The sequence below is a fragment of the Macaca fascicularis genome, chromosome 10 (genome assembly GCF_037993035.2).
Source record: "Macaca fascicularis isolate 582-1 chromosome 10, T2T-MFA8v1.1".
Classification (NCBI taxonomy): domain Eukaryota; kingdom Metazoa; phylum Chordata; class Mammalia; order Primates; family Cercopithecidae; genus Macaca; species Macaca fascicularis.
In genome coordinates this window covers 6,046,059-6,072,969 of record NC_088384.1, presented here as the reverse complement: position 1 = coordinate 6,072,969, position 26,911 = coordinate 6,046,059, and the positions used below count along the sequence as shown (strand labels likewise).

At 53.4% G+C, this 26,911-nt stretch overlaps 1 protein-coding gene across 2 annotated transcripts in view; it reads left to right on the top strand.

Moving 5' to 3' along the window:
- The window catches only part of FBLN1 (fibulin 1), a 98,804-nt gene that overhangs the window by 15,626 nt on the left and 56,267 nt on the right, over positions 1-26,911 (top strand). For both annotated transcript variants that reach the window (XM_045363455.3, XM_005567010.4), the window contains exons 2-11: positions 552-657; positions 7,605-7,740; positions 9,917-10,079; positions 13,344-13,403; positions 15,084-15,185; positions 15,764-15,901; positions 17,201-17,338; positions 23,848-23,991; positions 24,743-24,871; positions 25,983-26,108. In XM_045363455.3, the coding sequence (XP_045219390.1) occupies positions 552-657; positions 7,605-7,740; positions 9,917-10,079; positions 13,344-13,403; positions 15,084-15,185; positions 15,764-15,901; positions 17,201-17,338; positions 23,848-23,991; positions 24,743-24,871; positions 25,983-26,108 (1,242 nt within the window). The remainder of the gene's footprint in view (positions 1-551; positions 658-7,604; positions 7,741-9,916; positions 10,080-13,343; positions 13,404-15,083; positions 15,186-15,763; positions 15,902-17,200; positions 17,339-23,847; positions 23,992-24,742; positions 24,872-25,982; positions 26,109-26,911) is intronic.

The window sequence follows — 26,911 nt, the reverse complement described above, 5'->3', positions numbered from 1 at the left end:
CTGGGCGAGAGACTCTTACTTGACTCAGCTCGAGAAACTCTTACTTGACTCAGCTCGTTGCATTTTGAGCCCCCTCCCTGTTTGCAGTCTCTCCTCTGGAAAGAGTGGTGTCGGCTGTTCCCTGACCTGCTGGGCTGGGCGGGCCGGCAGCGTGGCCCTGCCTCTGTCAGCAGGGGCTTTCTTGCCCGCTGGACTGTGAAGGCAGGGACCCGGCTGGACAGGGGCAGCATCGGCATCTCCAGCGTGTGACTGGAGCAGGGATCATGTGTGCTTGGATCTCAGGGCTGAGCCGCAGCCCTGTCCCAGTTGGATTCAGACAGGGGAGGATTCAGGCCTTTCTTCTAGGAAGGAGTGGGGTGTGGGCTCCCAGCTGGGGCCTGGTGGGGCTTTCAGTACTGGTTTGCAGAGTGACTAAGGGATGTTAGTCACTAGCATCACCCCAGCCTGATGCTGTTGTTAGAAGGACGTGCATGTCCTGGTGGTGCACCTGGGAGGGGCCCGCCGCCCGTGGAGTGGTGAGCCACCTTCAGCTTGTTCTCTTCCCTGCACAGTGGATGCGGATGTCCTCCTGGAGGCCTGCTGTGCAGATGGACAGCGAATGGCCACTAATCAGAAGGACTGCTCGCTGCCATATGCCACGGAATCCAAAGAATGCAGGTACGTTTGCCAGTGGCCACTGTTTGACTGGAACAGTGTTCCTTTAGAGGAAAGTGGGGGAGGAAAGGACGGTGTGTGCCAGACCTCTCGGGAGAGGTTGGACACCAGGCCCGGATCCATCCAGGCTGGATGGATTTAAAAAAAGGGGGGACAGTTGTGGGGGAGCAGAGGAGATGATGTGACTAAAGAGCCTTGCGAACGGAAACACGGACCACCTACAGACCCCCAGAATGCCGGGGAGCCGGCACAGAGTGGAGCGTTTCACCAGCCGGTTTTTCACCTTCCGCACTAACCAACATCTGGATCGACTGTTTTTAGTCTTCTCTCCCTACATTGACTCCAGCTCTCTGAAAATTCTGAGACCATGTAAGCTTAGAATAAATGATGAGAGGCCGGGCACGGTGGCTCACGCCTGTAATCCCAGCACTTTGGGAGGCCGAGGTGGGTGGACCACCTGAGGTCGGGAGTTCGAGACCAGCCTGGCCAACACGGTGAAACCCCGTCTCTACTAAAAATACAAAAAAAATTAGACAGGCGTGGGTGGTGGGTGCCTGTAATCCCAGCTACTTGGAAGGCCGAGGCCAGAGACTCGCCTGGGAGGCGGAGGTTGCAGTGAGCTAAGATTGCTCCACTGCACTTCAGGCTGGGCAACAAGAGCGAAACTCTATTTCAAAAAAAAAAAAAAAAAAGAATAAATGATGAGATTAGGTCATGCTGGTCATCATCATAAAAATAATAGTGAAAACCCCAGCAAGCGTCTGGAGCACCTGCTTTATGTGGAGCCTTTGATGTACATGATCTCATTGAACTTTGTTATGAACCCCATTTGACAGAGCAGGAGACCAGGCTTTCCCCAGGTGTCCAGCTGGTAAGCAATGATGTGAGGATCTGAACTCGGGGTACGCGCCTGGGAGGCGAGGCTGTGGAAGCAGCCGGCATTTGCCATCCATTTGTTTTCTCTGCCTCAAGTCCGAGTCTAAGCAGCCGTGATGCTTGGAGCCAGGGGCGCGGGCTGGAGAGCTGTCACGGGAAGAATGCACGGGGACGGCTCGCCGGCCTCATCCAGGAGATTTGCGTTTGTGCTGCGATGTGCGTGGGCTGCTGCCTTCCCGCATGATGAAGAACGTAGATCCTGATGAAGGAAATTCTTGAAAAGTCGAAAGCATTATAGAGCAAACAAAGGAAAATAGGAAACTCGCGTGGCTTGAATTGACTGGGAGACCATGCAGTCGGGATTTATGGGACATCTGATGAGTGGGAGCCGTGATCCTGGCGTGCAGCGGGTGCAGGAAGTGCTGGAAGTGTCGTAGGGGCCGCTGGCCTTTCTGCAGTGAGGCTGGGTGATGAGCACTGAGCATTCTGTGTACCATCTGCACGGACAGCAGCCAGCCTGGCCCTGGGAAGGACAAGGGCTGGGGAGGTGGACCAACCTGGGTGGGTTTCTGGCTGGGTGACCTGAGCCAGCTCAGAGGCACCATGATACCTCCTTTTCGGGGTTGTTATAATGATCAGAGATCGCCTGGGCGCGGTGGCTCAGCCCTGTAATCCCATCTCTTTGGGAGACCAAAGCGGGTGGATCACCTGATGTCAGGAATTCCACATCAGCCTGACCAACGTGGTGACACCCCGTCTCTACTAAAAATTCAAAAATCAGCTGGGCGTGGTGGCGAGCGCCTGTAATCCCAGCTACTCGGGATGCTGAGGCAGGAGAATCACTTGAACCCGGGAGGCGGAGGTTGCAGTGAGCTAAGACCGTTCGTTGTACTCCAGCCTGGGTGACAAGAGTGAGATTCCGTGCCCCCACCACCAAAAGAAAAAAATCAGAGATCGTCTATGAAACCAGCACCACAAAGCCAGACCGCGGCGGTGTATTGGTTTTCCAGGACTGCCAGAGCAGAGTACAAGAGGCAGAGCGGCTCAACCGCTGGCTCCTCGTAGTTCCGGAGGCCAGAAGCCTGAGACCGAGGTGTCGGTAGGGTGGGTTCCTTCTGAGGCCCTTCTCCTGGGCCTGTAGATGTCCTCTTCTCCCTTTGTCCTCATACAGCCTTCCCTCTGTGTGTGTCTGTGTCCTACTCACCGCTTCCTCGAAGGACGCCAGTCCTATTGGTTTAGAGCCTGCCCTAACGACCTCATTTAACTGTATCACCCATTTAAAGTCCCTGTCTCCAAATAGAGTCACATTCTGAGATACTGGGGGTTAGGACTTCACCAGATGGATTTGGGAAGACACAGTTTAGCCCATAATAGGGAGCCACTGTTACTAATACTTACTGAAATAAAAGAAAATGAGGCATCAGCCCGTGTAACCCCTCTATGTGCAGACAGAGAAACTGAGGCCACAGATTCAGCAACTCTCTGGGCCTTGCTTGTGAATGGGGATTTTAGTTACTATCAAATGTATTCTGACTTTTACTCACCAATGTCTTTGATAAATTTGGGAGTTATCTTTTTTCTTTTTTGTGTGAAACAGAGTCTTTCTCTGTCACCCAGGCTGGAGTGCAGTATGTCGATCTTGGCTCACTGCAACCTCCGCCTCCTGGGTTCAAGCGATTCTCCTGCCTCAGCCCCTCGAGTATCTGAGATTACAGGCACGCACTACCACACCAGGCTAATTTTTGTATTTTTAATAGAAACAGAGTTTCACCATGTTGGCCAGGCTGGTCTCAAACTCCTGACCTCAGGTGATCCTCCTGCCTCAGCCTCCTAAAGTGCTGGGATTATGGGAGTGAGCCACCGTACCCGGCCAATTTTGGGGTTATCTTTAATCTCCTTTGGGTCCCAGAGGACAAACACATTGCCTTCTTGTAAATTTTAAACATTCATTAGATTTCCTGAAATGTAAGAAATACCATCAGAATGGCTGAGAGGGCATTCCTTCTCTCTTTAAGTGCGCGTGCAAGTCCAGACTCCTGGGTATCGTGAGTTTCCATATGACAGTGTCCCTGAAATGTGGCTTAATGCCTAGGACACCACTCAAAGGTCACCGGATGCAAGTGACTGGCCCTTTGACTCATCCAGTGGACACACAGACCAGGGGCCACATACTGTCCTAGGCTGCCCCTCCAGTGAGCCACTGAGCCACCCTGCTCTGCCTACGTCACTGCCCTGTGGCCCCAGGTGCTGTCTGCTGCCCTCCAGCCCTTCCTGCATGCTTCCCCTTTACCCTGTTCTCATTGGGGTCCAAACCTCATGCAGCCTGTGCCAATCAGAGGCCGCGCCTGGACTCCAGCTCACAGTGAGACGAAGCCCACGTAAGGGTTCAGCAGGCAGGCACTGATGTGACTGTGGGGGTCCCCAGGTGAGCAGGACCCTGCCCCAGCCTCCCCAACCCGGGGAGGTCAGAGCTCCTATCTGGGTGAGGCAAGGGCTCTGGGTGCAGGGCGTGGCCAGCAGTGCAGTGATGCTAATGAAGGGACTTTCTAATGAGTTTTGTACAGATTATCATTTTTAGTGAAGGCAGGGAAGGGATAGGGCAGATCAGGAATCAAATCTGATTTACAAGAATCCTCTTAATAGTGATATTTAAAAGATGCAAGAAACAGGGGTCACTGACACCTGGTTTGCCTGTTGTGTTAGCCAGTTCCTTTTTTTTTTTTTTTTGAGATGGAGTCTGGGCGTGTCGCCCAGGCTGGAGTGCGGTGGCGCAATCTCAGCTTCCTGCAACCTCCACCTCCTGGGTTCAAGCGATCCTCCTGCCTCAGCCTCCCGAGTAGCTGGGATTACAGGCGCCCGCCACCACACCTGGCTGATTTTGGTATTTTTAGTAGAGACGGGGTTTCACCATGTTGGCCAGGCTGTTCTCGAACTCCTGACCTCAAGTGATCTGATGCCTCGGCCTCCCAAAGTGCTGAGATTACAAGTGTGAGCCACTGCGCCCAGCCGAGTTCTCTTCTTTTGAAGTGGCGTCCTGTGAGGCTCACCAGCTGAAGTAAAATCAGTTTTTGTTCATTTGACAAAGCTGTATCGGCTCTTGATGCTCAGGAAGAGGCAGGATGAAAGCCAGGGGCAGGAGAGCCCAGGCCAGCCCTCCTGGGCAAGAGTCGAGGGTGTGAGGCCCTGAGGGTCCGCGGGGCCCAAAGGAGGGGGTGTCAGCTCCCCGAGTGGGTGAGAGGCTCAGAGAGGACTGCAGGGAGAGGCCGACCTCTCTGCAGCCGTGGGCTCTGGCCAAGCAGGGGTTAAGCAGCCTGCAGCTTCAACAAGGACACGTTTGCGCTGGTCAGAAGATGGCAGCTTTGATGTTTTCCCATCATGTATCATCTTGACTCTAGGTCTCCACCAAGGCCCGACATTCCTTGGGATCCAGATCTAAATCCACCTAAAACCTTGGATTAGGTTAAACCCACATGCCCTTCAGCGTCTTTTGGAGGAATTTGAACACACCCAGTGAAACCTAAAGCAGGTCCCAAGCTGACATTTTCCAGCCCAGCATTTCTCTAACCCCTTCTTTATCTTGCAAATCTCACTGAGGGCCTGCTAGGTGCCAGGCTCCGTTATGGTGAGTGGGGATAAATCGGTGAACGAAATATGCAAAGTCCCCTGACCTCGTGTAGGTGGCATTCTACAGGGGATGTCGAATGCAAAGGAAGTCATAAGCCAGTCTGATGGTTTGCAGGAAGGCAGGGTGTGCCGTGAGGGAAACAGGGAGGGATGGGGCTTCTGCATGGCGGGTTTACAATTTTAGAGCTGTGGGGTTGGCCTCACTGTGCCAGGACCTGAATGGGGCAAGGGAGTGGGCAGTTTGGAAAGTGGGAAGAGCATCCCAGGCTGAGGGAACGGCCCAGAGGAGAGGGTGTGCAGGTGCTGGGCAGCACAGCAAGGGGATCGGGGTGGCTGGAGTGGAGCCAGCAAGAGCCAGTCCCAAGGAGAAAGCACCAGATACAAGGGTAACCAGGTGGCTGAGGGGGCCGTGAGATAGAGGCCAGGGGGATTGGGGGTGAGTCTGAGGCAGCTGGACACCCTGAGGTGCCTGGGACACTTGATTGCTTCCACCTTTTGGGCGTTGTAAATGATATTGCTGTGAGGCCGGGCGCAGTGGCTCACGCCTACAATCCCAGCACTTTGGGAGGCTGGAGTGGGCAGATCACTTGAGGTCAGGAGTTTGAGACCATCCTGGCCAACATGGCAATATTTCATCTCTACTAAAAATATAAAAAGTGAGCTGGGCATGGTGGTGGGCGCCTGTAATCCCAGCTACTCGTGAGGCTGAGGCAGGAGAATCACTAGAACCCAGTAAGCGGAGGTTGCAGTGAGCCCAGATTGCAACATTGCACTCCAGCCTGGGCGACAAAGCAAGACTCCATCTCAAAACAAAACAAAACAAAACACAACAACAAACTGCTGTGAACATGGGTGTGCAAGTATCGGTTTGAAACCCTGCTTCAGTTCTTTGGATATATACCCAGAAATGGAATTGCTGGGTCCTATGATTATTCTATTTTTAATTTTGTGAGGAACTGTGCCTCACGGCATCTGCCCCTTTTCCATTCCCACCAGCAATGCGCACGGGTTCCAATGTCTCCACATCCTCACCAACACTTGTGATTTTCTGGCCAGCCAAGATTTTTTGAATGGATGCATGCATGTCTAGTGGCTCGCTCTGGCAGTTTCGTGAAATGCCTGTTATTTGCAAATCCACCGAAAGCATGAGTGAAACGTGGGCTAGCTCAGCTCGGTAATTCCATCCCGGAGCCTAAAGGCAGTTTTGGAGACGCATGGGCAGCCGGGTGCAGACCTCCAGTCCCCCAGGGAAGGTTGGGGGAAGGTGCGCTGGCAGCTGCCATTTTTGTGCAGAGGTGACCTGGTTGGCAGTGCAGGGAAGCTGGGGAGGCCCCCACCCTCTCTCCTGGAGGCACGGGTTGGGTGACTCTCCGGTGACACAGTCCTCTTCTGCTCATTGCCTTTGGAGCCCACCCACACCAGCCCCTAGCTGTCACAGCCTTGTGGTTGTGTCAGAGAAGCTGATTTTGGCAGGTCGAGGACCTCTCCCCAGAGCCCCGGCACGGCTGGGAGGCATGGGCTGTGCAGCCAGGTGCCATTGTAGCCACCATCCCTCCCTCTGGGGCCTTGGGCAGGCTACCCCACAGGACTCTCAGAAGCTGTTTGCTCTGAGCCTGGAATATGGATGAGCACTGAGAAGAGTTCGACCTGATAAAGGGATGGAAGGTCAGGCCCAGAGCCAGCCCCCCGCCGCTTTTTGGTTTTCAAATCAGCAGGAACATTTTGCGGGTGAAGCCTAGTGCTCAGAGGAGTGACATGGCCGCTCTGGAGACAAAACTGGGCCTCCTGACTCTGACTCCAGACACCATGCTGCATTCTGTCTTTCTTTTTTTTAAAAAAGAGGCCAGGCATGTTGGCTTACCCCTGTAATCCCAACACTTTGGGAGGCTGAGGTGGGTAAATCACCTGAGGTCAGGAGTTCCAGACCAGCCTGGCCAACATAGTGAAACCCCGTCTCTACAAAAATACAAAAATTAGCCAGGTGTGGTGGCACATGCCTGTAGTCCCAGCTACTGGGGAGGCTGAGGCAGGAGAATCACTTGAACCTGAGAGGCAGAGGCTGCAGTGAGCCGAGATCACACTACTACACTCCAGCCTGGGCGACAGAGCAAGACTCCATCTCAAAAAAACAAGTGAGAAAGAAAGAAAAAAACAGGGTCTTACCATGTTGCCCAGACTGGTCCCAAACTCCTGGGCTTAATTGGTCTTCCCGCCTCATCTTGTCAATGCGCTGGCATTACAGGTGTGAACCACTGTGCCCGGCCAAGCCTTTCTAACTAAATGCTAATTGAGCTCCTTCTGTGTGATACTGGGGCGCTGTGTGTTTCTCTCTGTGTCTGTGGGAGCAGGGAAGGGGAGGCTCAAAGGTGAGAGCACCCCCACCCCCGAGGACCTCGTACCCTGGGCCCCCTGCCCACAGAGCCTTGGCCCAGCCCACCCCTCCCCCACAGGATGGTACAGGAGCAGTGCTGCCACAGCCAGCTGGAGGAGCTGCACTGTGCCACGGGCATCAGGCTGGCCAACGAGCAGGACCACTGTGCCGCACCCCGTGGTGACAACGCTAGCCTGGAGGCCACGTTTGTGAAGGTGAGAGCCAAAGACCGTGTGGGGTCGCTGCCTGTCCTCACTAGTCGGCAGACCCAGGCCCTCCCAGCCGAGCGACACTGTCCGTCAGCGCTCCCTGCCTCAGGCCACCTTTCTTTGTGAGCAGCTGGGTGTAGGGGCAGGAGGGAGGTGGAAAACCCCAGTATTTCTCCCCCTCCCCTGTAGCCGTAAACCCCGGTGGACACCTGGGCCGAGCCTCCCACGAGGCGGTGGGGGTGAAGTGATCTGGCCTTGCCCTGAGAACTGCCCGTCTCCAGGCTTTGGGCAGACGCGGAAGTCAAAGCAGGGCTCCTCTTGGGCTTTCAGAATCATCTTCTCAGTTCGGGGTAGGCACCCTCACCTACCCAGGAGGCTCTCAGGCTTCTCTACCCACAGACTAGTCAGGGTCCAGAGGTAAAAATGGGCCCTCACTAAGACCTCTGATAAGATCTGACCTCTATAACCACCCTAGAAGAGGAAACTGAGATTCAGAGAGGCCCATCCTCCAAAATGGCCTCTCTGCAGTCCTGTCAGGGACCCAGACGGGATGCTACCCTGAAGGTAAGCTGTGAATAAATGGCAGAGTCCTCTTCCCTGAGTGCTCCTAGGACCCTACGTGCTAGCAGGTCACTCAGGACGGTCACTCAGGACCGCTATGGCCATGGAAGGGCTGCGTTTTTGCAAGAGGTGGAAAGGTGCGTGATCGCACCCCCGGTCTGAACACTGGCAGTAAACCCGAGGTGTCCAGGCCATCCCTCCTTCACCACCCCGCCAGCAAGGAAAACAAACCCCGCCAGGAGGAACTTGGGCCTGGAGGAGCTCGGGTTGGGAAGCTGGGCTCCTGTTGGAGGCGCCAGATGACGAAAATACATTCCCTGGAAGAAGCTTCCCGTTCCTGCTTAGGAAGGTGTTGGAATCATTTTAAGAAGCAAGAATCTGAATGAAGTCTGGATTCCAGGAGGGGGTGTGGGAGCTCCTTTGTGGGGATTCTCCACATAGACGGGGCTGTGGAGGGCCTCTGTGTGGAGGAATTGGGGGTCCCAAGCCCCCTGCCCACCTTGGCCTGTGTGGGCTTTCACAGGGCAGGGCTCTGGCCCAGGAGGGAGCTGGGTGGGGTGAGGGTGGGAGTGCCTGGGAACCAGGACTTTGGACGTTTAATGACTGCCCCCACCCCCGGCACCCAATGCAAGGCTGGGCCTTGCGGATGCCGTCTGTCCGGCGCACAGCTGTGCCCATGTCCCCAGACTTGAGAGGTGTGTAAAAAGCACAGAACATTCTAGCAGCAGTGGGAACAGATCGCTTTGACAGATGAGCGATTTGTGTTTCCGGGAAGGATTACTCACACCCCAAAAGATGGACGAGGTAACGGATGCTCCCTACACTTTCTGGCAGCAGAGGGCGTAGGATACGCAGCCTGGAAGACCCGTCAACGCCACGTAACTGAGGTAGACACCTCCCGGCTCCTGCTGGGGACTGTTTGGAAAGTTCTGTGCTCCTTCTTAGGATAACCACTTAATAAAGACTGAAGCAGGGCTTTTCATGTGTCAGGGCAAATGTTGCTTCTGGGACTCAGGTGTGAGGCCACAGGGACTTGGAAGTAACTATGGGGACCTGGGTCTGGGTGGCAGAGAGCCACCCTGTCCTTGGACCTTGCTTGATGACTTGTCTTGAAGTTCCTGTGCTTTCAAATGCACGGTACGATTCCTGCTGCCTGAACCCCCCTAACTCAAAAACGGAGAGGCAAGATGCATGCGTGTCATTCTTCCGGGCATGGTAGAGAAACCTCAGACCATGCAAAGGGAACAGAACTTTGGAGCTGGTGCACGGTGCTATAAGAAGCTCCCTCCTCCTGGAGGTGTGTGAGCAGAGCCAGGTGGTCGCTGGGCAGGGCAGGGATGTTGAGGGGTGCAATTGCGTGTTGGGGTGGGGAGGGGAGGTGGATGCCAGGCCCTTTAAGGTTCCTTTCAAAACTGGGGCCTAGATGGTTTGGGGTAGGGGGATCGGCTTGCTTTGCTATTTGTTGCTGACATTTAGAAGTGGTATCTAAGCCAGACTTGGGTCACCACTCTCCAGGTTGTGTGGACAAGGGGCTCAGAGAGGCATCCCCTGAAGCCTCTCATGGGCCCCACTGGGCTGTCTGTCCCGCTCCTCCATCTGGGATCTCCACCTGTGTTTGCAGAGGTGCTGCCATTGCTGTCTGCTGGGGAGGGCGGCCCAGGCCCAGGGCCAGAGCTGCGAGTACAGCCTCATGGTCGGCTACCAGTGTGGACAGGTCTTCCGGGCGTGCTGTGTCAAGAGCCAGGAGACTGGAGACTTGGATGTCAGGAGCCTCCAAGAAACAGGTAAGTTTCCCCCTTCCTTCCCTTGTGGGCAGTGTATTAAGGTTCTCCAGGATATGTATATAGAACGAGATTAGAGAGAGAGAGATTTTAAGGACTTGGCTCATGTGATCGTGGGGTCTGGCAAGTCCAAAATCTGCAGGGCAGGCCTGCAGGCTGGAGCCCCAGAGAAGGAGGGGCCTTATAGCTGGAGTTCAAAGGCAGTGTGCTGGCAGAATGCTGCCTTCCCCGGGGGAGGCCAGTCTGAAGGCCTTCTGCTGATTGGGTGAGGCCCACCCACAGTATGAAGATGATCTGCTTTTCTCAGCATCAACAGACTTACATATTCATCTCTTCTGTTTTTTTGAGACAGAGTCTTGCTCTGTCACCCAGGCTGGAGTGCAGTGCAGTGGTGTGATCTCGGCTCGCTGCAACTTCCACCTCCTGGGTTCAAGTGATTCTTGTGCCTAAGCCTCCCGAGTAGCTGGGATTACAGGTGTGCACCACCACGCCTGGCTAATTTTTGCATTTTTAGTAGGGGCGGGGTTTCACCATGTTGGCCAAGTTGATCTGGAACTCCTGACCTCAGGTGATCCACCTGCCTTGGCCTCGCAAAGTGCTAGGATTACAGGTGTGAGCCATTGTGCCGGGCCAATATTAATCTCTAAAAAATAGCTTCACAGCAGTGTCCAGGTTAGTGTTTGACTAAACAGTTGGGGACCATACCCCAGCCAAATTGACACTTAAAATGAACCATTACAGGTAACATGTGCATCCATGTCACCATTGCCTTAACCCCGCATGGACTGACTCCAGTTGTCAGAGACATTCATGTTTGTGACCTTATCTGAGAGCCGCCGTCCTGGAGTGACGCTGCTTGCGTGGAGTCCGGGATCAGACAAATGCGTGTTCCCATCCCAGTCCTAATGTGCACCTTGGTCCCCTTATCTGGAAAGTGGGGATAGTTGCAGTCCTACTTCATCAGATACTGGGAGGATGGAGTGTGAGATTAGGTATCAAGGGTTGAGTGCAGCACCTGGCCCCATAAGCGTCTGCCCTCACTATCTCCCCTTGTCCCTTCAGCTGCCTGGGGCAGTGTGGGTGGCTGGCCTTGCTCTCACTTTTTGGGTGAGGGTCTGATGCTCAAGATCACACGGCCAGCATGTGGAGGAGGGAGACCCTGGCCTTCCACCTCCCAGCCAGTGCCTTCTCCATCTGGAGCTGATGACGTATGAATGAGCAGCTGGGGGCCATCGCTGGCTAATAGCTGGCTATGCTCTGTCAAATCATAGACACTTACTCAGCAAAGGGGCATGTGACCCCAAGAGCAGCTTCAAGATCACTCTCAGCTGTGTGACCCCAGTTCTGTGTCCTCGCCCTGCATTTCTGTGTGGTTCAGTTATAGGGTTCAGGAGACTTCGTGGCTGTCCAGTAGTCTCTTACACTTACGCCATGGTTTCGTGCTGTAACAGAATTAACCTGGAAGAAGGCAGGACTCTGCCTGGGCCAAGCTTGCTGTGTGGTTTTCAGGCCATTCCCTCTTCTCTCTGAGTTTTCCCCCCACTCTCTTACGAAATAAAGAGGCGCAAGACGGGCACAGTGGCTCATGCCTATAATCCCAGCACTTTGGGAGGCCGAGGCAGGCGAATCACCTGAGGTCAGGAGTTCGAGACCAGCCTAACCAACATGGATAAACCCTGTCTCTACTAAAAATACAAAAATTAGCTGGGCGTGGTGGCGGGCACCTGTAATCCCTGCTACTTGGGAGGCTGAGGCAGGGAGAATTGCTTGAACCCGGGAGGTGGAGGTTGCAGTGAGCCAAGATGGCACCATTGCATTCCAGCCTGGGTGACAGAGCGAGACTCAGTCTCAAAAAAATAAAAAAATAAATACAATAAAATAAATAAAGCAATGGGGCGGTGCCTGAAGGGGTGAAAGGGAAGAACTCTCAGACCTGTAGTCTCTAAGTCAAGCTGATGGCTGTAGGATCCCAGGTGACGCAGGGAAGCTTTCACTTCTCGTTCTTAGCTTTTCAAGTCTAGGCTGTAGGGTCCCGGGACACAGGGGACCCGGGTCACCTGGGACTCATCTTTCACTTCTTGTTCTTAGCTCTTCAAGTCCAGGGCCCCATGGATGCCACTGAGATGATTTCAGATGTCACAGTCATCAAGTGGGATTGGGGCCACATTCTGCCTCCTTCCTTTCCTTGGGTTTTGAAATCAGAGATGACATTTTCACTTTAAACAAACCCAAACTTTTCGTGCTAGAGGAGGATTTCTCCTGCGTCTCAGGGGCGGATTTTCACTGATTTATGTCTGCAGCGTGAGCAATCTCTGGGCTTTTCTGCAGCTCCAGATGTTTGCTTTATCTCTCCATCTTTTATCTGCTTCAGTCCTTGCCCCAGACTTTCCTCGCATGCTCCCTCCTCTGGGAGCGCTTCCTGTCTTCACAGCCGCACCTTCCTCCTACTGCTACCTGTGCCGTGGACCCACTGTTTGCTTCCTCGGGGCCATGCAGAAGGTCCCCAGACCGGTGCTGGCCTGCGACAAATAAGTACCGAAATGGAGAGTAACCCTTTACAAACACATAATAGCATTTGCTAGAATCAGTCAGGAGACACAAGTTTTTACTGCGTGCATCACTTTAGACTTGGAGGGCGCGTGTTAATTGTTATAGCAAGGCTGTGACTGCATTTGCTGAGCTGGTCGAGTAATCTGGACTATGGCAACAGCACCCAGCATGAAGTCAATGATTACAGGCCTTTGTGTCTGTGCTCTTTCTGTTATAATTGATCCCTTTTTTTTGAAACGGAGTCTCACTCTTGTCGGCCAGGCTGGAGTGCAATGGTGTGATCTTGACTTGCTGCAACCTCCAACTCCTGGGTTCAAGCGATTCTTCTGCCTGAGCCTCCTGAGTACCTGAGATTACAGGCACATGGCACCACACTCGGCTAATTTTTGTATTTTTAGTAGAGACAGGGTTTCACCGGATTGGCCATGATGGTCTTGAACTCCTGACCTCAGGTGATCCGCCCGCCTTGGCGTCCCAAAGTGCTGGGATTACAGGCATGAGCCACCACGCCTGGCCTATAATGGATCAGAGATCAATTATACATTTACAAGTGTAATTCTATCTTAAAGAGGATAAAGTTAATACTTAGCTGTTTATGTAAGATGTTCAGATGGGCATTACTGCCTGATAGTGACAAGAAGAGAGAATGTTGGGAGTTTCTTTTAAGATAAGATAGGTGTTTGGATAAATGTTTGACTTGGTCTTTTTCCCCCTTAGATAAGATCACTGAGGTGCAGGAGGAACAAGAGGACCCATACCTGAATGACCGCTGCCGAGGTGAGACTCCAGCGTCTCCCATGAGTTGGTATTTAAACAAAACCCCAAGGGGCCGGCTAGGTGGCTCAGGTCTGTAATCCTAGTACTTTGGGAAGCCAAGGCAGGAGGAGGATCCCTTGAGCCCAGGAGGTTGAGGCTGCAGTGAGGTATGACTGCACCTTTGCACTCCAGCCGGGGCGACAGAGCTAGACCTTGTCTCAAAACAAACCAACCAACCAAAATAAAGCCCAGGAATCTCAATGCTGATCTCATTGGAAGTTGGAACCCAGGTTTTGCTTCGGTTTACCCTGCAAAGTGCCCTTTGGCTGGGAGCCAGCTGTGAGCCACTTCCGCCCTGAGGAGTCCTGGACTCCCAGCTCCTCCTTCCCTTCCCCCTTCCAGATCTGGGGCCGGCTGGGGAGGGGAAGGGTGGGCTTACCGAGGAGGGGCCCTGGTGAGGGCTGGTGTGGAAAGCCTGCACATTACCGAGTCCCCAGGCCTTGCGAAGGTGACAGGGGCCTCCTCCAGGCTCTCAGGGGAGAGGAGGGGGTAAGTGTTCCTTGCCTTTGTACCCCTGGAGCCCCAGCCACGGTTCTGTCACCATTGGTGATATTCATTTGCCTCACAAGGAGATGTTTGCACATTTAAGTAAGGGCCTTGCAGGTTTGTTTTTCATATGATAAAAGTGTTTTTCTTTCATGGAACATTCCGGCATGTCTAGACCTGCAGATCTGCCCCACAAGCTCTTTCAGTGGTTCGCCTTGTGGTGAGGGTGTTAATTAGGAGCCAGTTTAATCCCCAAATGATGCAGTCAGTGCACGTTGATAGTCGGTCCAGGGACCTGGTAGAGGGAGGAGGGGAGTGACCGAGAGCCCCAGCCAGCCTCAGGGCTATGGGAAGAGCTTTCTGGGGAGGGGAGAGCTGGTCTGCAAGGAGGAGGCAGGATTAACTGGGAAAATAACTCCGAAAGGGTCCTCAGGGAGACCTGAAACCGTGTAAAGGGCACGGACCCACTGTAGCGGGGCTCTGGGTGGCAGTGGTCCTGGGAAGGAGGTGGGGTTAGAGGGCCAGAGGGAGGGGCCCGAGAAGCAGGCAGACTGGCAGCAGTTAGAAGTGTGTCTTGTAGAATCTTTCCCTGGTCGAGGCTTATCCTGATGAGATTTGCACTCTGAGCATCACTCTGGCCGCCCTGTAGGAAGAACAGGTTGTGGGGTGCTACTGGGCTATGCAGGTAGGAGGCTGTGGCCACAGCCAGCTGGGCAGCTGCAGGAGTTCAGGCCATGGTAGTGGGCTTGGAGCAGCGAGACAGCTCGAGAGTTCAGTGAGGAGCAGGTACATGAGGCCTAGTTGGGGCCTGACCTTCCACGTGGAGCCCACACCCGCCATGTCCGTGGCCAGCGGTGAGCTCTTCTCTGCCTCGCCCCTTCCAGGTCTACCCCAGCCTACAAAGGGTACTCTGCACACCACCTGATTTTTCCAGATGGGGAGGTTGGGACCTGAAGCAGCAGCCCCTGGGGGGTGTCCAGAGCCAGATCCTGGGGGTCTCCTAGGAGAGCTGCAGGTGGGCTCCAGCCAGGTCAGCCTGCCTTCCTGGGTTCGTGTGCCCAGAAGGCGTTTTCTGTGACCCAGCCTGAACGGAGCTAGAAACCACGCAGCGCCTGGGGTGCGTCCAGCCCTGGCTCACACACGCTGTCCTTCCAGGAGGCGGGCCCTGCAAGCAGCAGTGCCGAGACACGGGTGATGAGGTGGTCTGCTCCTGCTTCGTGGGCTACCAGCTGCTCTCTGATGGTGTCTCCTGTGAAGGTAAATGTCTCTGTCTCAGGTGCCAGCAGGACTGGCAGGTCACTGTGCTTGGGAGCCTGTGCTGGAGAGCTGAACAGAGCCTGCCGTGTACAGCCCAGACCCCATTCAGGGGTGGAGAGCAGCCCAGGACTCGCTTTCTCGTACCCTGGAGTTTGCAGTGCAGAGGCCCCTGCCAAGACTCCCCTCCAAGGCAATATAAGCACCGGGGTTGGGAAAGAGGACGGATTTGGGGCCTAACCAGGTTCTGGTTCCAGGATCTGCTGAGTGGCCTTGGGCACATCCCTCAGTCTGTGAGATGGGGGAGATGGAGAAGATGCTGCCTCCACTTACGGGGTTCTTGAGGACCCCATAACTCCAGTCTCAGAAAAAGCAGTAGATAAGAAGGTTAGCCTGGGAGAGAAATCACTGCTTTCGGCTCCATGCGGTCCACAGCCTAGATGTGCACATGGTGGGCCTCAGCTCAGTTTGTGAGGGTGCAGGGAACCACTTCCACCGCGGCTTCGGCACATTCCTCCTGACGATGTATCAGGATGGGTCGTTCTTGCTGGTCACCCCTGCCCTGCCTTGGTCTCTCCTAGATGTCAATGAATGCATCACGGGCAGCCACAGCTGCCGGCTTGGAGAATCCTGCATCAATACAGTGGGCTCTTTCCGCTGCCAGCGGGACAGCAGCTGCGGGACTGGCTATGAGCTCACCGAGGACAATAGCTGCAAAGGTACAGCACGCGCTCCGAGTCCGCAGACCTGGTCTCCCGGGTGTAGATACGGTGCGGTGGGAAGGGCAGCTCTGGGGTCTGGGCTCCCGCAGTCCTGCGCTCTGTGTGGCTGCCTGGGCCACTGCCTGCTCATCTGCAGGAGGGAGCTGGTTATACCCACCAGGGTGTCTGGACGGGTGGGATGGAAAGTGAAAGTGCTTGCCAGTAATGTTCAGAACACTGAAAAAGTTGACAGTAGTGCACCAGTACCGGTTAGTTCTGCTATTAGGAAAGATTTATGTTCTTACGGTGTGGAGTCAATGATGGCAGATTTGGGTTTCTAAAAAGGCTCAGTGCCTGATTATTTAAAATCAAGACCAGAGATGAATTTCAGGTTCTTACATGTACTTTCTTAAAAAAAAAAGAAAAGAAAAAAGCAAAAAACAAACAAACAAAAAACCCCACAACTGTTTTTGCACAACAGCTGCCTTCCATCCGAATCCAGGCTTCCTTGAAGTTCAAAGCATATCCCCTTCCACTGCGTAAACACATGGCATTTCTGGCTGCCAGCCCTCCCCGCCAAGCCTTAGGTGTTATTTGGCAGATGGGGAGGCTCTGATGAGGATCGTTTAGAACACAGTTTTTGCAGAGGGTTTCAAGCCTTTCAGAAGGACAAATCCCCTTGTGTAAAAGTGTCACTCACTGTATCATGAGAGTAACTTCAAAGCACACATCCCTTCTGACATCTGAGGGCCACAGAGCAAGTTCTGTCCTCCCCACCCCCGCACACCAGCTGGGTGGTTTGGACCCCAAGAGCCCAGTGGCCAAGCCAGCTGAGTATACACATGTGACCATTTGACAGCCATGAACTTCAAGGGAAGGGCAGCCCATCACATCCTGTCATGACCGTAACCCTTGTTAATATTTGGAATATTGTGAAGGCTTCAGAATGAATATGTTTATAGAGACTGTGTTTGTTGCCACTAAGATAATTGCTTTATGATCTAAACTAAACATACACTTAGCCTGAATGAATACTAATATATATATACCTGCCAGGAAAATGCCAGGGTGATTTATTATAACAGACAGTTTGCCTCATAAGAGCCTTGGGAAAGAAGTCAGCTTTTTAAGTCTTTAGCAACTGGAGCACGATTTGGCTCAGTGAAGTCCTTTTTGTGTATGATTTCCCTATTAGAATGTTTTGGGTTATAGTCTGAGTAATGAGCATTAGAAAAATCTTTCTTGTGATTTTAAAGTGTTGTAAGATGCTTCTGGCAGGACTCTTGCTAACAATTTCCTTTTTTTATGATGTACCAGATATTGACGAGTGTGAGAGTGGTATTCATAACTGCCTCCCCGATTTTATCTGTCAGAATACTCTGGGATCCTTCCGCTGCCGACCCAAGCTACAGTGCAAGAGTGGCTTTATACAAGATGCTCTAGGCAACTGTATTGGTAAGACGTGTGCTGCCAGGACTAGTGGGTTATTCCAGGAGGGGCCAGCGATCTAGCCTTGGGGCAGGCCTCTGGAATCTGAGGGGCCGCATGGTGTACGGAACAGGGGTTGGCAAACTTTTTGTGTAAAGGGCTGGACAGCAAATAGAGCAAATACCCTAGCCGTTGTGGGCCATATGGTCTCCGTCATGATACTCAACTCTGCTGTTATAGTCTAAAGCAGCCAAGGGCCGTCTGTAAACAAATGGGTGTGGCTGTGTTCCAATAAAACTTTATTTACAAAAATAGGCAGCAGGCTGGGTTTGGCCCAAGGGCCACAGTTGGCTGATCTGGGTTTGGATGAAAGAGCTTGGGTTTTGGAGTTAGAGACATCTGGTTTTAAACAGAGTGACCCAAGAAAATGACTTCTTCTGAGCTTTAATTTTTTCCTCTATAAAATGGGAGTAATCATAGTATCTGGCTTATAGATTTGAGGCCAGGATTAGGCGAGTCCTTGCGAAGTACTGATACACAGGAAGCACTCGGCGAGTGGTGATTCCTTGCCACAGGCATTTAGCCTATTAAAAAATTGTTTTAAAAAATACTTGGCTGGGCACAGTGGGTCACACCTGTAATCCTAGCACTTTAGGAGGCCGAGGCAGGAGAATTGCTTGAGACCAGGTGTTTGAGGCCAGCCTGGGCAATATGGTGAGATCCCATCTCTACAAAAGATTAGCTGGGTGTGGTGGCATACGCCTGTAGTCCCAGCTACTTGATAGGCTGAGGTGGGAGGATTCCTTGAGCAGGGAGGTCGAGGCTGCAGTGAGCTGTGATCGTGCTACTGCACTCCAGTCTGGGCAACAGAGCAAGACCCTGTCTCAAAAATAAAATAAAATATAAAAGTAAAAAATAGTCTGTGTTAGTATTTGAATCATAGAGACAGAAAGTAGAGGCCGGGCGCGGTGGCTCAAGCCTGTAATCCCAGCACTTTGGGAGGCCGAGACGGGCGGATCACGAGGTCAGGAGATCGAGACCATCCTGGCTAACATGGTGAAACCCCGTCTCTACTAAAAAATACAAAAAACTAGCCGGGCGCGGTGGCGGGCGCCTGTAGTCCCAGCTACTCGGGAGGCTGAGGCAGGAGAATGGTGTGAACCCGGGAGGCGGAGCTTGCAGTGAGCTGAGATCCGGCCACTGCACTCCAGCCTGGGCGGCAGAGCGAGACTCCGTCTCAAAAAAAAAAAAAAAAAAAAAAAAAAAGAAAGTAGAATGGAAGGTGCCAGCGGCTGGGCAGTGAGTGTTTCATGGGTGCAGTTTCAGTTTGAGAAAAATGAAAAAGTTCTGGAGATGGATGGGGGAGATGGTGGCACAACAGTGTGAATGCACTGATGCCCCTGAACCGTCTACTTAAAAGGGTTACGATGGCATGTAAAATTTGTAGTTCACATGTAGTTCATTTGGTAAACATGTAGTTTACCACAATAAGAAAAGCAACTCTGGCCGGGCGCGGTGGCTCACACTTGCAATCCCAGCACTTTGGGAGGCTGAGGCGGGCGGATCACCTGAGGTCAAGAGTTCAAGACCAGCCTGACCAACATAGTGAAACCCCGTCTCTACTAAAAATACAAAAATTAGCTGGGCGTAGTGGTGGGCGCCTGTAATCCCAGCTGCTTAGAAGGCTGAGGCAGGAGAATTGCTTGAACCCGGGAGGCGGAGGTTGCAGTGAGGTGAGATCACGCCACTGCACTCCAGCCTGGGTGACAGAGTGAGACTCCGTCTCAAAAAAAAAAAAAAGAAACTCTGCTGATATCAGAGAAATCCTAATATGAAAAGAGAGACTCTCATGTGAACTCAGTGTTAATGCAGGAGGCCTGGGAAAGACCGCTTACGCTAGAGGAGCGGCATGGGGTGCGAGCGGGGAGCCGGCTGGCCTGGGTTTCTAGTTCTGGAAAGACGGGAGGTGACTCTTGCTTTCCCCTGCCGTTGTCAGGTTAACTGCCTGGCTAGGCCACTGCGGTCAGCGCCTAAGTCCCGCTCCACCGGCTTTCCCTCGGCCTCTGCTTGGCAGACGCTCCTGGGTCCTGCCTTTGAGGTCAGAGAGACTTTTTAGGAGAAAAGATGAGGAATCCCAGCTACAGATCACTAGTCAGAACCGCTCCATCTGGGGTGGCCACATCACCTCTTCCCTGCCCGGAGCAAGGGAGTGTAAATTTCTATCTTACTTCTATTTCAACTTTTTCTTTTTTTTTTTTTTTTTTTTTTTCTTTTTTTTTGAGACGGAGTCTCGCTCTGCTACCCAGGCTGGAGTGCAGTGGCCGGATCTCAGCTCACTGCAAGCTCCGCCTCCCGGGTTCACGCCATTCTCCCGCCTCAGCCTCCCGAGTAGCTGGGACTACAGGCGCCTGCCACCTCGCCCGGCTAGTTTTCTGTATTTTTTAGTAGAGACGGGGTTTCACCGTGTCGGCCAGGATGGTCTCGATCTCCTGACCTCGTGATCCGCCCGTCTCGGCCTCCCAAAGTGCTGGGATTACAGGCTTGAGCCACCGCGCCCGGCCACTCAACTTTTTCTTAGAGAAATCTGTATTGATTGTTTATTTGAAATAGTGGTTTGGACAGAGCGCTCTTCCCCCACTGCATTTTTTGAATCACCGAGATATTTAAAGACAAGTGGATGTGGCTGGGCGCGATGACTCATGCCTATAATCCCAGCACTTTGGGAGGCCAAGGTGGGTGGATCACTTGAGGTCAGGAGTTTGATACCAGCCTGACCAATATGGTGAAACCCGTCTCTACTAAAAATATAAAAATTAGCCGGACGTGGTGGTGGGCGTCTTGTAATCCCAGCTACTCAGGAGGCTGAGGCAGGAGAATTGCTTGAATCCAGGAGGCGGAGGTTGCAGTGAGCTAGGATCGCGTCACTGCACTCCAGTCCACTGCACTGGACAACAGAGCAAGAATCTGTTTCACCAAAAAAAAAAAAAAAGAAAGACAAGTGGAATAGTGAGCCCTTAGGACAGGGGCCGTATCTGAAACCCGCCCCAGCCTTCCACTGTTACAGCTTCCCTGTCATTCCCTGGGGGAGACTTCTGAGCTGGGGGCTGTGGCTTGGCTGCCAGTTGGCCCCTTGCCAGTCCCCTGCCAGCAGGGAAGGATGGTTGTTTCTCAGTGCAGGGGGTGGTGAGTAGGGAAGCCATGGGCTCTCCAGGGCCAGCGGGGAGGATAGTCCTGCTCAGACTTGCAGCCTGCCCAAAGGGGGGTCCGGAGGAGGCTGGTGTGGACTGCAGACGGAAACCCTGACTCATGGCAAAATCAGCCCCGAGGCAGCGTTTGCAAGTCTCAACCTAGCCCTGACTTTCCTCTCTACAGGGTGCAGCACTGTGTATGGGCTGAGGCTCGGGAGCCGTCCCCTCACTGTCCTTCCAGGACCGGCAAGCAGGCTGTGGGCTGAAGGCCAGCCTGGCAGCCCTGAGCTGTTCCTTGCCATCTCCCTGGGTCCTCAGTGACGGCATCAAAAGCCAAATGTTCATCTCCCTCAGGGTCCCCTCAGCGTGGGATGCCGGGATGGGGGTGGGGTTCCCCTTTTCATGTACTCTCAATCCTTGCAGTCAAGCTCAGGATTCGTTGTTTTAAAAGATCTCTGTTTATTTCAAAAATTATGTGCGTCTTGATGTACAAATCAGCAAACAAAACCAAACCTAAGTGTAGGAAGTAAACGCTCCTCCCCCGCGATCCTGCCTGCCTCTTGGCAGAGTCTGTGAGCCTTTATGGGCTCTGTTCCCTGGACACTTTTTGTTTTGGTTTTTTTTTTTTTTTATGAAAATGGGACCCGACTGTTCTGTCACTTGCTTTTTTCCCCTCTTGACAGGGTACTTAGAAATCATTTCATGTCAACACCTTTATGTTAAAAAAACGACTCTTAAAAAACGTTTCTCTTAAAAAACGACTGCATCAGCAGAAATATTTCTTTCTAACGAGGAAATACGTCAAGATAGAAGATAGTTTCAGGCCGTCTGGGAGAGGGCTGAAAGGTTCTATGTCAGGTCCTGGTCCCCCAGCACGCACCCTGGGTCCTCTGCTCCCACACCTCTGCCCGTGGTACCCGCTCCCTCACCCAGGAATAGCACGGTCCATGGTGGGAAGCGCCGATTCCCTTGTGTAGCCAGAATCCATCTTCCTAGAGCTCCGAGAACCATCCTGGGATCCCAAGAGCCCCTCTGAGCCTCCTGCCTGTAGCAGAAGAGCTCTTCCTGCAGAGCTAGCACAAGGGGTGGGTCAGGGTTCCAGGAAGCAGAGGTCTCTGCCCCTATCATACATGGAGAATTTTCTAGGACCTTAAGGTTGGGTCACTGAGGGCTTTGAGACCAGCATGGCTTTGTTGGGTTTTCTTTGCTCTTTTTCTTCGAATCCTTTCCTGCTGCTGCTGTCTTCCTTTCTCTTCCTCCTCCTCCTCTCCCTCCTCCCCTCCCCTCCTTCCCTCCCCCTCCTCCTCCTTCTTCTTCTTTTTTTTTTTTTTTTTGGAGACAGTCTTGCTCTGTCACCCAGGCTGGCGTGCAGTAGCACAATCTTGGCTCACTGCAACCTCCTCTCTTCTGGGTTCAAGCGATTCTCCTGCCTCAGCCTCCCAAGTAGCTGGGATTACAGGCGCCCACCAACATGCCTGGCTGATTTCTGTATTTTTAGTAGAGATGGGGTTTCGCCATGTTGGCCAGGTTGGTCTTGAGCTCTTGACCTCAGGTGATCCACCCCTCTGCCTCCCAAAGTGCTGGGATTACAGGCATAAGCCACCACCCCCGACCTCTTCCTTTCTTCTTGAGTGGGGAGGAGGGAATGGGCCAGGACTTCCCACATGCCCTGGCTGACCTGTGCCTGGGATGTCGGCATGTCCTGGGGCAGGAAGGGGTTCCGCTGAATCTAGGAAGCACGTAGGGAAGCAAGTGAACAGGGACCTTGGCAGCTTGGGCTTTTCCCATGTGAATCCCTGAGAGGGAAAGATCGGGCGCCATGTTCCCAAACTCAACCGATGTTTTACATTGATTTTCTCTCTGTTTATTCATTCCCATTCATTCATTCATTCATTCACTCATTCATTCATTGATAGCCAGGTCTTACCCCTGTGGAGCACACGATGTTCTGAGGGACACTGTTGTTCTGGGGAACAGAGTTTGGGGAATGCAGTCTGAGTGAGGAGCCTGCAGCACCTGGGGGAAGGCAGCCACCACTCTGCTAAACGCTGCATTTATTCATGTTACAGGGCAGGGGCCACCCAGCTGTTTCTCTAGAGGGGCTAGATGGTAAATAACAACTTCAGTCTCTGTAGCAACCACTCGACTCTGCCAGTTGCAGTGTAAAAGCAGCCCTGAGCAATGTGTAAGACAGTGGGCCTGGCTGCACGCTAATAAAACTTCATTTACAAAAGTAGGTGTAAGCCAGATTTGAACCAAGGGCCATCATTTGCTGGCCACTGATTTAAGGGAGCTGGAAAGCAGGAGATCCTGGTTCTAGACCTAGGTCCTGGTTGGCTCCTGACTCCACCCATTCAGTCTCTGGACCTTGGTTTCCTGTTTATAAAGCGCAGGCAGTAATGATAGTGATACCGGCATCACCTCACTTGCAGGCTGGCTGTGGTGCTCGAGAGCAGTAATGGATATAAAAGCTTTTGTAAACTGTAAATTGCTGCATGGTCAATGCGAAGACGGACTCATTTGACTGAGGAGGGTGGACTTGGCTGGCAGGGAGAGGGGTACAGCTGTCCTCCTTTCTGACTTATGCTCAGGGGTCTTCTACCATCACTCCCTCTCTTTGTCCCCCGGCCCCAGATGCTTTGTAAGTGTCTTAGCAAGGTTCTCCAAGGTGATGTTTAGACACTGAGGTCCTTTTCCACTCCCTCTCTCAAGAAGTGCAATCTGTGCATTCTTCCTCCGAATTTGAGCAGAAGGAGGGAATCCATGTGTGGCATGGTCCTCCTGGACCATTCACGGGTTCACACTTGCTCGTTGTATGTCATCAAAGATAAATGCCCTACGGTCCTCATGTCAGAAGTATGTCCACTCAAGGAAGGAGATTGCCATGCAGTGAGCTCGGAGCCATGGCACCTCCCGGGTGGGCCTGGGTCAGCATAGGCCCTGTGAAGCCCAGTCATTAAGGGGGGCCTAGAGCCTCGCTGGGAGCCAGAGTTGCTGGCATCACGTGGACGATCACCTGTCTCCTTAACACCTTGCCCAGTGTGTGGAGTAGATGAATGCAGGAAAAGCCAGGCAGGCAGGTCCCGATTTGGCACAGCGAACGGTGGAGGTGCTGGAGATTTAGGGACAGGAAGAAGGCCCAGAGAGGTGGTGTTTGAGGCAGTGTGCAGTGATAGAATTTGGGAGCCAGTTGGGAGACGGCTGTGTGGTCCAGGCTGAGGGGGTTGAGCCCCTCCATTTGTGGTTTTGCAAAGAGGTGGGAAGGGGAATTTCTTTGGAGATCCAGTTTTTGGGTTCTGGGACACCCTCCAGGTTTAACCACGTGGTCTTTGTCTTTTCCCGCCGTAGATATCAATGAGTGTTTGAGTATCAGTGCCCCGTGCCCTACCGGGCATACATGCATCAATACGGAGGGCTCCTACACGTGCCAGAAGAACGTGCCCAACTGTGGCCGTGGCTACCATCTCAACGAGGAGGGAACTCGCTGTGTTGGTTGGTATTAAGAAGCCAAATCTGAAATCCACTTTCCTGTCTGCTTCCAGCACACACCCTCCCTTCTCTGGAAGCAGAAAGTTGATCCCCAAAGCAAAGCCGTTTCTATCAGCCCATCCATCCCATTGTCAATTCCCAAGCATGGGGCTTCATTGTCTTGCCTGGACTGGTGCAGTAGAACACCAGCCCATCTACTGCCTCAACCTTGTCCAGCTTGTCCTGAGCCCAAAGCTCTCTCACCCCGTCCTGTTTACAACTCCATCAGCTCCCCACTGGTGACAAAGGACAGATGCCTCTGCTTACTGTCCAGTCCCCTAGAGCTGGGCCAATTCCACATACCTTGTAATTCAGGCAGTGTGGGTCCTGCCACTCGCCACACAAGCACTGTCCTTTCCTCTCTGTGTGGGTGTTTGCTCTTACGTTATTCCCTCTGCCCACCTGCTCCTACGTTCCTTTGGATCCAGGGCACCCAGCCTGCCTAGATCCTGCCAGAGAAGGAGCCTTCCTCACATAATCCCCAGGACACTTCTTCAGTGTCTCTCTGGGTTCCTGGCCTGCCAGCCAGGTAGGGCTGCCTCTGGGTCAGCTGTCTCCACAGTCTGGGACTCGCACACATTAGGTGCTCTGTGAAGTCGAGTTGAAATGGAATGCCCGTTTCCATGTGCTCGTTTCTTGCTTTCCTTTCTGATCATCTTGGGGGGAAAAACCCAAACTAAAGGTTTTCATCATGGCTTTCTTTCTCCTTTGCAAGACGTGGACGAGTGCGCACCACCTGCCGAGCCCTGTGGGAGGGGGCACCGCTGTGTGAACTCTCCCGGAAGTTTCCGCTGCGAGTGCAAGACGGGTTACTATTTTGACGGCATCAGCAGGATGTGTGTGGGTGCGTGGGGGGCCCACAGGCCTTGGGGGAACCCGGCCACGTGGCACCAGGGACACATTCTGTGGCATCTCGAGCGATGTGGTCTGATCCTCATCTCAGATAATCCCAAGTGCAGACAGACCCCAAGAGAAGACCCTGAGTCAGGAGACCCCATTCTAGCCTCAGCTGTGCTGCTGCCCAGCCGGGCGGCCGGTGGCACAGCCCCCTGTATGTGAGCTTGCTCCCCACCTGTAGAAAGGGGTTCTGCTCGACCCAGGACCTCCAAGTGCTGTTGAGCCAGGTCTACACATGCGGGCAGCGTCAGTGATTTCCTGGAGGTTCACCGCTGAGCTGCAGAGCCACCGGAGCTGGAGTGTGCCTTTAGCCCAGGGCAGTGAGGGGAAAAGTTGACCAGGAGTGGGGTCAGGTCCTATCCAGCCAGTGCCTGCTGTCACCAAACCTAGGTGCCCAGGGAAGCCTGGCAGCTGCCACCCCACTCCCCCAAAGCAAGCACTTTGCTAGATCCTGACAGACCCTCCTGTGGGCCCTGGGGAGGAGGACTGGCAGGAGGGCACAAGATCAGCTGTGCTGCCGCGGAAGGAGCACAAGGCTCGCCCGGCGGGCAGGCACACCGCGGCAGTCCCGGCTCTCCCACTGACTTCCTGCGTGCTTGGGACAAGTCACTTTACATTCCTTGTGTGAGAAATGAGGCTGGAGGCCGGGCGTGGTGGCTCGTGCCTGTAATCCCAGCACTTTGGGAGGCTAAGGTGGGCGGATCACTTGAGGTCAGGAGTTTGAATCCAGCCTGGCCAACATGGTGAAACCCCGTCTCTATAAAAAATACAAAAATTAGCTGGGCGTGGTAGCCTGCATTTGTAATCCCAGCTACTTGGGAGGCTGAGGCAGGAGAATCACTTGAACTGGGAGGCGGAGGTTGCAGTGAGCCGAGATCGTGCCACTGCACTCCAGCCTGGGAGATAGAGTGAGACTCTGTCTCAAAGATGAAGAAAAAGAAAGAAAGGTGGCTGGAGGAGGTGGAGGACAAAGGACATGAGCTGACCTTGTTAGGAGGGTGGAATGTGGCGCCACTGTGTTGGACATTGCCCTGAGCTGACCCACCCCTCACTTTCAGATGTCAACGAGTGCCAGCGCTATCCCGGGCGCCTTTGTGGCCACAAGTGCGAGAACACGCTGGGCTCCTACGTCTGCAGCTGTTCCGTGGGCTTCCGGCTCTCTGTAGACGGCAGGTCGTGTGAAGGTGAGGCTGGGGCCCCGTCCACTCACTTCCGCCACGTCAGCTTCCTCCTGGGGAAGCCACTGTTTTCCTGCAGCCCCGTTTGCAGCAGGTCTGCCTTGGTTTCCCCAGCACGTGTTAAGTGACATGTTAGCAGGGGAAGTGCCTGTAAAATATTGTTCATCAGAGGGGACTGCCCGCCTGCCAGCCCGATGTCTCCTGATGACATCCGCCCTCCGAGGCCGTGTCAGGGTTCACAGGCTGCGGCAGAGGCCATGTGGGATGTGGCTAGGATTGTGGGGCTTGGAGCATGAGACCCACCAGTCACAGGGCCTTGGTTATGCCCAACCTCTCCCTGCCTCCATGTCCTCACAGGGGAGAGGGCTTGATGTTTGAAAGAGCAGCGAAAACTGGACACTTGTTTTGCACAAAGACCGTGTGCGGATTTTAATCAGATGCTGCCTAGGGGAGAGAGGCCTCTGTGTCCATTGATCTCAAGTCACGCAAACAAAAGGAGGGAGGCTTTGTAAATGAGCCGTGAGAGGAAGTACTGAGGTCCTTAGGGCATGGGTCACTGATTAGGGCACCTGCCTCAAACTTCTTTTTTTTTTTGAGATGGAGTCTTGTTCTATCACCCAGGCTGGAGTGCAGTGGCACGATCTCGGCTCACTGCGACCTCCGCCTCCCGGGTTCAAGCAATTCTCCTGCCTCAGCCTCCCGAATAGCTGGGATTACAGGTGCCCGCCATCGCACCTGGCTAATTTTTGTATTTTTAGTAGAGACGGGGTTTTACCATGTTGGCCAGGCTAGTCTCGAACTCCTGACCT